Genomic DNA, 11,783 nt, shown 5'->3' with positions numbered 1-11,783 from the left:
AGTTATTATTATACATACTCAGTTTCGATATCTATTTCTTTCTTAGTTGATCATACTTCTGTTTTAATAAAATCCATGATTGTACCAAAAGTAAATTTATTAATTTTAAGAATTTCCTAGCTCAATTTGCTACAAAACCCTTACAAATCATTTGCATCATAATGGCTTTCTTTGAAATGATTACTTTATTCCGAATTTTCTGTCAAGCAAATATATATGTGTGCACCTGTCTGTGTGATATAACGACCATTCTTATGATTTCAGTTGTGATCATTTGATTCTCCTGTTCAATTTTTCTAAGAAACTGATGAAACTAATATCCAAAATTCTGAATTATTGTTTGATACCGAACATATGAGAATTTTCATCAAGAACATCTTAAAAGGGCTTAGCAAACTACGACAAAACATCATCACAGCTTTAATTGACCTAGTGCTGCTAAGACAAAACTAAAACAAAAACTAGATCACTAGCGCGTGGTAAAATATAAAACTATAAAAATAAAACTAATTGTATACAGAGATATGTCTAGATACATTTTTCGTGTCACGGCATTTTATTACTATAAAGGCAACAACAAACCATCGACAGCACACCACAAACAAAACAAGAAAAACGATAGATTCTTAATTTTAGTTTTTTTTTTGGATTTTTTCTATAATTTTCCCTTTGCTTGTTTTATTATTCAATTATGTAAGCTAATTTATTTTCTTTGTTTTGTTTGTTCTCTTTTATTATTAGGCAAGCATGCGAAGAATATGCAAGACACGCTGAGAAATTAGCAATCAAGCTCTTAGAACTAATTTCATTAAGCTTAGGCTTACCAAAAGAGCGTTTTAACGATAACAAATGAGTTTTTTCAGATTAAATCGTTATCCTCCATGTCCAAGACCTGACCAAGCTTTAGGTAATGGTCACCACAAAGTCCCAGACGTATTAGGTTTACTGGCTTAAGATGACGTTGGAGGATTACAAGTGAAACGTAGATCGGACGGTGTTTGGTTTCCCATTAGACCCGTCCCTAATGCTCTTATCATCAATTTAGGCACTTGTATGGAGGTAATTAATTAATTTCATATATACACAACATTACGATATTCTAGCTATCATAACTAATGAGTACATTATTCCTCATAATAAAAATGATAACATAGGTATGGACGAATGATAAGTACTGGAGCACAGAGCATATGTCCGAGATTCCGAATTATTGTTGATCCCGGACATATGAGAAACATTCATCAAGAACATCTACAAAGACCTTAGCAAGGGTTTGATCCCATTGGGTTTTGATATCCCAAATTTTATTGCCCTCAAGTTAATTTTATAATGTAAACTATTATTTGTGGTATGCGCGCGCCAAGAGTTGAGTATATGTAATGTACAATACTCTTCGTCTAAATCTACGTTCAGAAAGGCTTAAATTAGTAAGATACGATCGTCACTGATTTATGTATTCGTCAGCTAACTTGTATAAACGTTGGTCTGGCTAATATATGCAAAACACGAGTTTCGTGTTCAGTTTTTTTATTAGCCATGCATTTGAACTGAAGCAATACTATATAATATAACATGACATAGGTATCGTTTGAACTATAAAGGCAGATTTACGTTTTTCAATTTCGTCACGGCATTTCATAACTATAAAGGCAGATTTACGTTTTTCAATTTCGGCACCACTCATAAAACTGCGTCCAGATTCAGATTTAAAATTGTCTTGTGTCTTGTGGTCCTCCTCTCTCCACCACCTAACTATCGCTCTCTATGTTCTAAATTTAGTTATTGATATACACACTCCGTTTCAATATATATTTCTTGCTTAGTAGATCATACTTCTGTTTTAATAAAATCCAACTTTGTTAATTTTAAGAATTTCTTAGCTGAATTTTCTGCAAAACCCTTACAAATCATTTGCATCAAAATCGTTTTATTTGAAAAGATTTAATTTATTCCGAATTTTCTTTCAATCATATCTATATGCATGTGATATAACGACACTTATTTGTTTCTCAACACTATATGCATGATATTAAAGTCAAGGAGAGCGCAGGAACAACATTTAAAGTTGGAAATAAAATTTTCAATTTATTCTTTGTAAGACCCAACAACCACTTTTATGATTTCAATTGTGATCATTTGAGTATCCCGTTCAATTTTTCTAAGAAAACTGATGAAACTGTTATCCGAAAATTCCGAATTATTGTCGATACCGAACATATATGAGAAAAAAATCATCAAGAACATCTTAAAAGGCCGGCCGGCCTTAGCAAACTAGGATGTTAAATACCTTAAAAATTGCATACAGCAATCTTTAAGCGACTTACCAGACAATGACCATTAAAGGTGTTATGTCACCATATCTTATCCTACAAAAATATCATCACAGCTTTAATTGACCTAGTATTGCTAATTAAGACAAAAACAAAAGAAAAACTAGATCACTAGCGCGTGGTAAAATATAAAACTAATGCATGGTCTACGGAGATATGTCTAGATACATTTATCTGGTGACAGCATTTTATTCCTATAAAGGCAACAACAAACGAACCATCCACAGCACACCACAAACAAAACAAACAAGAAAAGCGATATCTCCAAAGCCTAAGCTGCTAAGCATCACCGCAAAAAAAACAAGAAAAACTGCCATGGGAGATCTCGGAGAAGCTTTTATCCAAGCTCCAGAACACAAACCCAACACACACCTCATTAACTCCGGTGATCTCATTTCCCCCGACGAGATCCCGACCATCGACCTCTCTTCTCTCAAAGATCCAGATCATGACAAGACGGCCATCGCCAAGGAGATTGCAGATGCATGCAAGAGATGGGGATTTTTCCAGGTGGTCAACCACGGCTTGCCTTCGGATTTAAGGCGTCGTGTAGATGAGACAGCGGCTGAGTTTTTCAACCTAACGACGGATGAGAAGAGGAAAGTTAAAAGAGACGAAGTGAATCCTATGGGTTACCACGACGAGGAACACACCAAGAACGTTAGAGACTGGAAGGAGATTTTTGATTTCTTTTTACAGGATTCGACGATCGCTCCGGCGACAACCGAGCCGGAAGATACTGATCTCAGAAGGCTCACCAACCAATGGCCTCAAAACCCTTCTCAATTCAGGTGACCATCTTGATTGTTCTTCACGATACCTAGAGTTTAGGGCCCATTGGGCCTCATTATAAATTCATTATTTAATTAAATCCTGAAAAGTGAATTTTTTTATCGTGTGTGGTAGAGAGATATGCCAAGAATATGCAAGAGAAGTTGAGAAGTTAGCTTTTAGGCTCTTGGAACTTATCTCCATTAGTTTGGGTCTACCTGGTGATCGCTTAGCCGGCTTCTTCAATGACCAAACTAGTTTTGTGCGGTTTAACCATTACCCTCCTTGCCCGAACCCCGACCTAGCATTAGGTGTTGGACGCCACAAAGACGCAGGAGCAATAACCGTCCTTGCCCAAGATAGTGTAGGTGGGTTACAAGTGAGTCGTAGATCCGATGGACAATGGATCCCCGTGACACCGAACCCGGATGCTTTGATCATTAACATTGGCAATTGTATTCAGGTAATTATAAACCAATACGATCAATATATATATATATATATATATATATATATATTTTTGATGTATTCTAGGAACCAATGATGAATGCAATATAAAATTTTCTTGTGGTGTAGGTTTGGACAAATGATAAATATTGGAGTGCAGAGCATAGAGTGGTGGTGAACTCAAGCAAAGAGAGGTTCTCAATACCCTTCTTCTTTTTCCCGTCACATGAAGTCAACATTGAACCATTGGAAGAGCTTATAAGTGAAGAGAACCCGCCTTGTTACAAAAAGTACAATTGGGGAAAGTTCTTTGTTTCAAGAAACAGAAGTGATTACAAGAAGCTCGAGGTTGAGAACATCCAGATTGATCACTTCAAGGCTTAGTTAAGCACATCGATTATATCTAAGTCTCATGTTAATTTCTCGTGGTTCTTTATTTGGTCAATCAAGTTCAGATTTGTTTTTTTCTTTAAAACTAATATGCAGAGTTTCTTTCTAATAAATGTTTAATCAAAATGCAAGCGTGATTTTTCATGTTTAAAAGTATTAAATTGAAATTGTTTTATAAGGAACTGCCTCTATCAAAAACTTTATCATTTGCCATCATTTCATTCCCAAATATTATTCTTTTTGGTGAGAACATTCCCAAATATACATTGACCTACAATTTTGATAAATGAGAAACTAATTACGTACGTCTTTAGGCTATATATATTTGTTTTAATAAGTTCACAGGTTTACAAATTGAATTGGAATTGGAGAAAACCCTCTCATCAAATATTTTATCATTTGAGTTTGTTACAAAAATAATAATAAGTTTGATTAGTGTACTGTTACTGTATATCGGTGATTTACTATTTTTATCCTATAGTACAAAGGGATCTGAAAAAAAGTTGAGATATATATGCGTTGTCAAAAGACAAAAACAAAAACACAAATATCCAAACAAATCACGTGATTGCCTCTAGCTAACTTGCCAGTTGCCACGGTAAAAAGAATTAGCAAAGTTAAAAAAATACCACTTAGTGGTCAAAAACAGAGTATCTACGGGGGAGAGAATGCAGGCCTGGAATCAAAATGTCAATCCAAGTTGTATCTTCTGCAGACACCCGCTAGAGAGCATTTGTTCTTCACGTGCCAATTCACACAACAGGTGTGGAAAGAGCTAATTGCATGTCTTCTCAGGGACAAATACACAACAAACTGCTCCGACGTCATTTCTCTGCTCATAGGAAACGAGTTGGATAAAGCCACAAAGTTTCTCTTGGGTTATACTTTTCAAAACACGATTCACTCATTGTGGAGGGAGCGAAATGCTCGGCCACATGGGGAGACACCGACACTAGAGGATACGTTTGTTAAACTGATAGATAAGAACGTCCGTAATCGACTCATCACCATTGGTGCTTTTCAACCTTGGTTTGCTGCTAGGCTCTGCTAAGTATATTGGTTTGATTTTACTGCTCTTTGTAATTTATGAAAAGCTACATACAAGCCATCTAAAACGTTGGTTCTACTTATGAATATAATTTAACATTTATTCAAAAAAAAAAAAAAAAAAAAAATATCACCTAAGTACCCACAAAATTAATACAAGAAGCTTACATAGAGTGGTGATGAATACTTGTGATGATTCAGTCGAGATTTTCAATACCATTCTTTTCCATCCCATCTCAAGAAGCCATTGGAGGAGGTTTAGAGATTACTAAATCTGGGGTGAGGAAGTTTGTCTTTCAAGAAACATAACTGATTTCAAGAAGTGTTTAGAGCGATAAATTCAGAGCTTAATTATTTTTCTATATATCCACATTCATACCGTAAAATAGTTTTATGTGAATGCATACGTGATACGATGCAAATTTAAATCTCATTCATTATACTTCCTCACCCCAAATTTAGAGCGATACATACATTCATACCGTAAAAAAAAAAAAAAAAAGAATCTCCTTCATTATACTTGAATGCTTTTGGATATGCATGCGAGATTGGATCTACTTTTGGATTTTTTTTTCATTAAAACAGCGAGTTTTGTTTCTTCCTAATAGTTAATTAGGCATCAAGAATTTCTATCTAATATGCACGCGAACTGGTGAAAAGAGGAATATTTTTACTACCACTTTTAAGTTTTTTACATATCCTACATTATACTTGAATGGCCATTGCTTTGTTCTGACTTCTGACAGTTTTTTTCGAATAATTTTTTTTTTTCTTTCAAAAAAAAAATTATTCGAAAAAAACTGTCAGAAGTAAAAACAAAGCAATGGGCCATTCAAAAATAACGCCGCCACCACCCGAAGGGCAATGGCCAATAGTAAGCCCAAACCAAATTGTAAGTCGAAGTATTCTGTGTAAGCGTTTTAAATATTTGCGAGACCATTACAGAGATTCATGGGAACAAAGCAAAAAAAAAAAGACCGAAATCTACGAAAGCAACAACAATAAACACTGTTAAACACAAATCACTATACCAACATGAATAACAAAGTAAGACGGGGCAAAAGACTGTACGAGTACGACGCATAAATCGTCTTGGCCGCAAAGATCAAGATTAAGTTGGACTTAAAATTGCTACGAATGGTCGATATCCACGATCCCCTAAGCCATCCCTTGAAATCTTAGATCGGGCATAGCTCACAGCTAAAATATAGGTTCCTTTTGCTATGTAGGTAGCTACATGTGGCTGTACTTAGCTAGCTTCATAAATACTCAAATTTTGGTTTGACTAGTTTAAAATTTTTAATGATATATATATAAAAGAGAAATACAAATTCAAAAATTGCTCAATATTTCCTAGAATGCCACTCAATTAGTTATGAAGTAGAGTGTCAATTGAAATTGGGAGGGGTAATTTTGTCATAAATCATCAATCAACATTACCCGACCCGGTCGTAATAAAGATCTGCGTCCTTTCACATATAACCCGGTATGTACGTAATTGATGGACTTCGACTCTAATATCAACGGGCTCTACAAAATCGAAAAAAAAAGCCATTTCAATTATTTGTTTTACAAAAATTCGAAATCAATCAGAAAATCTTCAAGACTATATCACCACAAACAATTATCTGAATCATCGCTCAATCAAATTTCCACAATTTATCCAGAAAATCTTCACAGCTTAATCACCCCACAATTACCTCAATCATCGCTCAATTCTTAATATTCGAATAAAGAATTTCAGGAAAAAGAATCAAAGATTTTGTGCTTCCACACAATCTTTCATCAAACACACTAACCTAAACACTAATACATGAATCACGTATAAATCGACTCATCACCGCATAGATTAAAATCATCACAAATACACCATATCTCGAGTCTAAAACTTTCACACATACCTCGCAATGACTTCTTCGTACGCTTTGCTCCGAGATGTAAAGCTTTCAAGACTTCATGGAAAGTGCAAGTCCGTGACCTGCATACCTGGAAAACATATACTACACTGTTTGGTGAAAATTTCGACATGGTGCTCGATGATGCTCACGATAGTACAAACATCTATTAATCTAATACAGCAATATAACTAATATCCATGTTCATACTCTTAACCTACCAGTAACATCATTTCCAGGAAAAAAAGATTCATGCTACAGTGAAAAAGAATCTTATGAATCGGCTCGAGAACAGGATCACTCAAGGAGAAATGGCGATCAGTTGAAAATTTCGGACTGAGTTTTGCCAGTGGTCAATTCAAACCAACAGGTCATCGGTACAAAAGATGAGTTTCATGTCTCAGACCGTTGTGGAGAAGATAGATTCACTAGGAAATGACCCATACATATCTCTTTCCCGGTTTGAATATGTAATCTCCGGGAACCTCAACCCAAACTTCCTAATAAGTAATCATATAAATAATATCATCTATGTATTTTAAATATAATATGAAAAGTTTACATCTTATGATAAATCGTTTTATGTGTTTACAGACATTGTTGGTCAAATGGTGAATGTTGGTGAAATGGAGTTAATAGATGTTAACAACAAGCCAACAAATAAGATTGACTTTGAGCTCAGGGATGAGAGGTATATAATAATTTATTTCTAACAGAGAATTTTTAAAAAAGTTAAATGTATCTCTGTAATTGAGAATATTTATTACTCATGGTCACAGTGATGTAAGGTTGACATGTACATTGTGGGGATCATTCGCTGATCGAATATACGCTACATGTCAAGCAGTGGATGTTGAGATGGTTATTTGTCTTTTGAGATTTGCCAAAATCAAACTCTACAATGGTACGTGTTTATGAAAATAAAGAAATATCGTTTGAGTGAGTTTTGAAAAATTTATTGGCTTCAAATATCTTGATAGATGTAAGGACTATCTCAAATGCTTTCAATGCATCACAACAATGGAGAGGTCTATCACCAATATGCAAATGGGACCATCAAAGATATCTTGGAATCTATTGAGGTTTCACTATTTAAACTGTTAATTATTTTGATTTTACTGCATATCTATGGTATGTGTAAGGTAAATATTTATTTTCCTGTTTCGTAGATTGGTAAGGTTAAGCTCTATTGTACTATTTACGCCATAGACTGTGACTGGGCGTGGTACTATATTGCATGTAAAAAGTGTAATTTATATGGTTTTCAATTACGTGTTAAGAAAATCTCTAAAAACATAATCTGTAGTTAAGTGTTGAATATTTTATTTCTGTTTTAATCACTATATATCCGCAAACAGTTTTAAAGAGATTTTCAAAATCTTTATACTGAAACCCTAAAAAAAAAAACCCTAATAACTTTAATAGTATAAATATGTATATCGACCCATCGTTAATTCATAAAAAACATTTTAAACTTTTTTTACTTCTTTATTTATTAGTAATCTCTGCAAAATTTTACAGGGGAAAAAATGATAAACAATCAAGATCCATTTTTTAGGGCTTGGTATGAGTTTAATGTTAGTTGTTTAGAGGCTAGACATCTTACTTTCAAGGAAATTCCTCAGTCTTATTCGTGGAACGAGGAACTCATGAAGTTTGAAAGGAGTCAAACAACAACCATGATTCGAAGGTCAAAATATATTTCAAAAAACAGTGATGGTAATATATATGTTAAACTTCTTTTTAGGTATCTGAAAGGACCAACAAGTGATAAAGATTTGAGGAGTTACAATGGCGTGCTAGACAACTCATACAAGGAAGCATGTGTTGGCCAGAGGTTTAATTGACAAAGTTACGTTAGTATGCTGCTTCTAAATGTTTTAAGATGTCAATGCTTTTGTTTTTACTTATCCATCTTGAGTAAAATTTTAATATAATAAACTTATTCATAGTTTTCTATCATTATAAACGCACATAATAAATAGTAATTACATATTAGATAGACAACCAAACGACATTAGATTGAATTAGTTGGGGTTCCAGAAAACATACCTTAAAAAACTAACCTTAGATATGAGTTCTGTCAATCATGATGAATCTTCTCAGCCTTTTCTAAAGTGTAATTACTTGATGTTTAGCAGCTAACCTACAAGAATACAACAACCGTAGTCAGCATTTCAATTCACAAAAGCAATAAGTTATAGCTATTATAAATTAACCAATGTCCAAAGTACTTATCTGATTGTTATTTATCTCTGTTACAATCGATAACCCCCTCGATTCGATTGTAAGATATTAAGTCATTGCAAATAACTTTGTATATAATGCTACAGATTATCTGGAATACGAGAAGTTATACCGTTCGTATTTTTGTGATTTAACTTTGATACCCGCAGCTGTTTTCTCCAAATCCATGAAATAAACAACAAAATATCAGCAATTTGTTAATAACAATGGAAATTAGAATCAAATTTATCTTCTATAATCCAACAAACCCTCTAAATTAACCAAATTGATACAACTTCATTATTTCAAAAATAGATTGGGGTCAAACTGTACACAACATAGATGCTGCAAATCGTGTAACTAAACATAATTAAGAAAGATTCTAAAATCAGCTTACCCACATGATCGATTTGTAGAAGGAATTAACCAAATTGAAAAATCTCCGGCTGAAACCCAATCATTGCAAGTCGATCGTCCATCATAAGTAGCCGAAAGCATCTTTTTTTTCGTTTTTTTGTTTTTTTTCATCAGGTTGCTATAACAGATCGATGGAGAGTTTAGATGAAAAAAATTGCGATTAAGAGAAATTTACAGATCTGCCGAAGATGAATCGACTGAGGAAGAAGATAGAGAGAGATGCGTTAAGACGATCAACAAAGAAGAGGATGTTGTTTCGTGTTCTTCCTAATTTCATTCAATTATTATTACATTTCCGGAAAATTACAGTTATGTTATAAAACATGAGGATTCTAAGTCTAGAATCTCTTATTATTATTTATGAATGATTTGAAGTTACATATATATAGTAAATACAAAGTCTTAAATATAAACTGACTTAGTCTAATACTCATGGCCGATTGGCCTTTGCTTCTAGCCGATGAGCTTCATGGGCCATAACCGTATATGGGCTTAGTTATGGAGTCCATCCTTATGTTATAAATCCAGTTTTTCTTTTATAGCCAGACTTATTAAATACTTAAATGTTGTTGCATCCATCACAGGAGAATAACTCCTCATAGTCTATTCTTGGTCTTTGAGAGAGCTTTGTACTACAAGTCGTACCTTATATCTCACGATTTCATTATTCTCATTTGTCTTTCTTACAAAGACCCATTTATGTCAAACTGGTTTAATTTCAGGTGTTGTCCTTAAGATCGGACCAAACACACTTCTCTTCTTTAAAGAGTTTAACTCCACGTCAATGACTTCTTTCCACTTTAGCCAATCTTTACTTTGAGTGCACTCTAATATAGAAGTGGGTTCATGATCCTCATTTATTTCAAGTGCTACCTTGTATGCAAATATTTTATCGATGTCGACATCTTTTCGGTTCCATTGAATTCCAGACATAATATAATTTATTGAGATCTCATTATTATCAATACCTTCAGGACCTTGAGGTTCAGCGTCCCAAACCTCATTTGGTACCTTAGGATTTGCCGCGGCCATGTCTGTATTTTCCTTAACCTCGGTTTGAATTGCACCTTTCTTAGATTTCTGAGGGTTCTTATCTTTAGAACCTAATGGTCTACCTCGTTTCAAATGTGGCTTAGACTCTGTAGCAACTTGATTATTGTGTTCCTTCTGAACATCAATACGTACTGGTGCATTAATAGCTGGTATGTACGATTTTGTTACTCTCTTTGGGTCAGCAAAGGAATTTGGCAATTGATTAGCTAGCTTCTGTAAATGAATAATCTTTTGAACCTCTGCATCACATGCTAGAGTTCGAGGATCTTGCCAATTTAAGGATGTTTGATTCCATGTTAATTATTTAACCAGCTTGCTTGTCCACCCAACATAGGAAATTCGGATTCTGTAAATTGACAGTCCGCGTATTTGGCCTTAAATAAATCTCCTGTAGTTGGCTCAAGATACTTAATAATGGTGGGAGACTCATATCCAACATATATTCCCATCCTCCTTTGAGGTCCCATCTTAGTTCTCTGTGGTGGAACAATAGGTACATAAACGGCACACCCGAATGTTTTGAGATGGGATATATCTGGCTCATGACCCGTTAATAGTTAGGATGGTGAATACTTATGTTCACTAGATGGCCTGATGCGTATAAGCTCTGCTGCATGTAAAACTGTGTGTCCCCAAGCCGACATAGAAAGCTTCGACCTCATTAACAATGGCCGATGTATCAATTGTATTCATTTAATGAAGGATTCAGCCAATCCATTTTGTGTATGGACATGTGCCACAAGATGTTCCACACTCACCCCCATGGACATACAGTAATCATTAAACGCTTGGGATGTAAATTAACCAGCATTGTCTAGACGTATAGTCTTAAGTGGAAAATCTGGAAAATGTGCTCTTAGTCTTATAATTTGAGCCAACAGTCTAGCAAATGCTAGGTTCCTTGTGGATAACAAGCAAACATGTGACCATCTGGTTGATGCATCGATCATAACCATAAAATATCTAAACGACCTACAAGGTGGGTGTATTGGTCCACATATATCACCTTGTATCCTTTCCAGAAAGTTTAAAGTCTCTTTAGTGACTTTTACTGGTGATGGTCTTATGATAAGTTTCCCTTGTGCACATGCTACACACGTGAGATGTTTAGGGATAACTTTTCTCTCTTTAAGAGTGTGCCCATTTGAATTCTTAATCAATTTATGCATCATGTTCGAACCCGGATGGCCAAGCCGGTCATGCCATA

The 11,783-nt window shown here is 34.6% G+C and overlaps 1 protein-coding gene and 1 long non-coding RNA gene across 2 annotated transcripts; both read left to right on the top strand.

Moving 5' to 3' along the window:
• Nucleotides 1–594: 594 nt before the first annotated feature.
• LOC147949662 (uncharacterized) lies at nt 595–1,530 on the top strand. Its single transcript, XR_015595362.1, has 2 exons — nt 595–1,059; nt 1,155–1,530. It is a non-coding gene; the product is annotated as an uncharacterized LOC147949662 (long non-coding RNA).
• A 916-nt stretch (nt 1,531–2,446) lies between these two features.
• Nucleotides 2,447–4,064, top strand: LOC104783941 (protein LATERAL BRANCHING OXIDOREDUCTASE 1-like). The gene is made up of 3 exons (XM_010509039.3): nt 2,447–3,121; nt 3,237–3,564; nt 3,678–4,064. The coding sequence occupies exons 1-3, from the start codon at nt 2,472–2,474 to the stop codon at nt 3,930–3,932; spliced, it is 1,233 nt and encodes a 410-aa protein (XP_010507341.2). The 5' UTR covers nt 2,447–2,471; the 3' UTR covers nt 3,933–4,064.
• The last annotated feature ends 7,719 nt before the right edge of the window (nt 4,065–11,783 follow it).

The sequence above is a fragment of the Camelina sativa genome, chromosome 1 (assembly GCF_030686135.1).
Source record: "Camelina sativa cultivar CO46 ecotype springtype chromosome 1, ASM3068613v1".
NCBI classification, from domain to species: domain Eukaryota; kingdom Viridiplantae; phylum Streptophyta; class Magnoliopsida; order Brassicales; family Brassicaceae; genus Camelina; species Camelina sativa.
The sequence above is the reverse complement of the archived record's forward strand: the minus strand, read 5'-3'. Positions and strand labels throughout refer to the sequence as shown.

Excerpts from the sequence above, each read along its gene's own strand:
- LOC104783941 (XM_010509039.3), top strand. The coding sequence starts at position 2,472 with ATGGTCTACGGAGATATGTCTAGATACATTTATCTGGTGACAGCATTT. Across the intron at positions 3,122-3,236 it reads CAAAACCCTTCTCAATTCAG|AGAGATATGCCAAGAATATG; the intron begins GTGACCATCTTG and ends CGTGTGTGGTAG. Across the intron at positions 3,565-3,677 it reads ACATTGGCAATTGTATTCAG|GTTTGGACAAATGATAAATA; the intron begins GTAATTATAAAC and ends CTTGTGGTGTAG.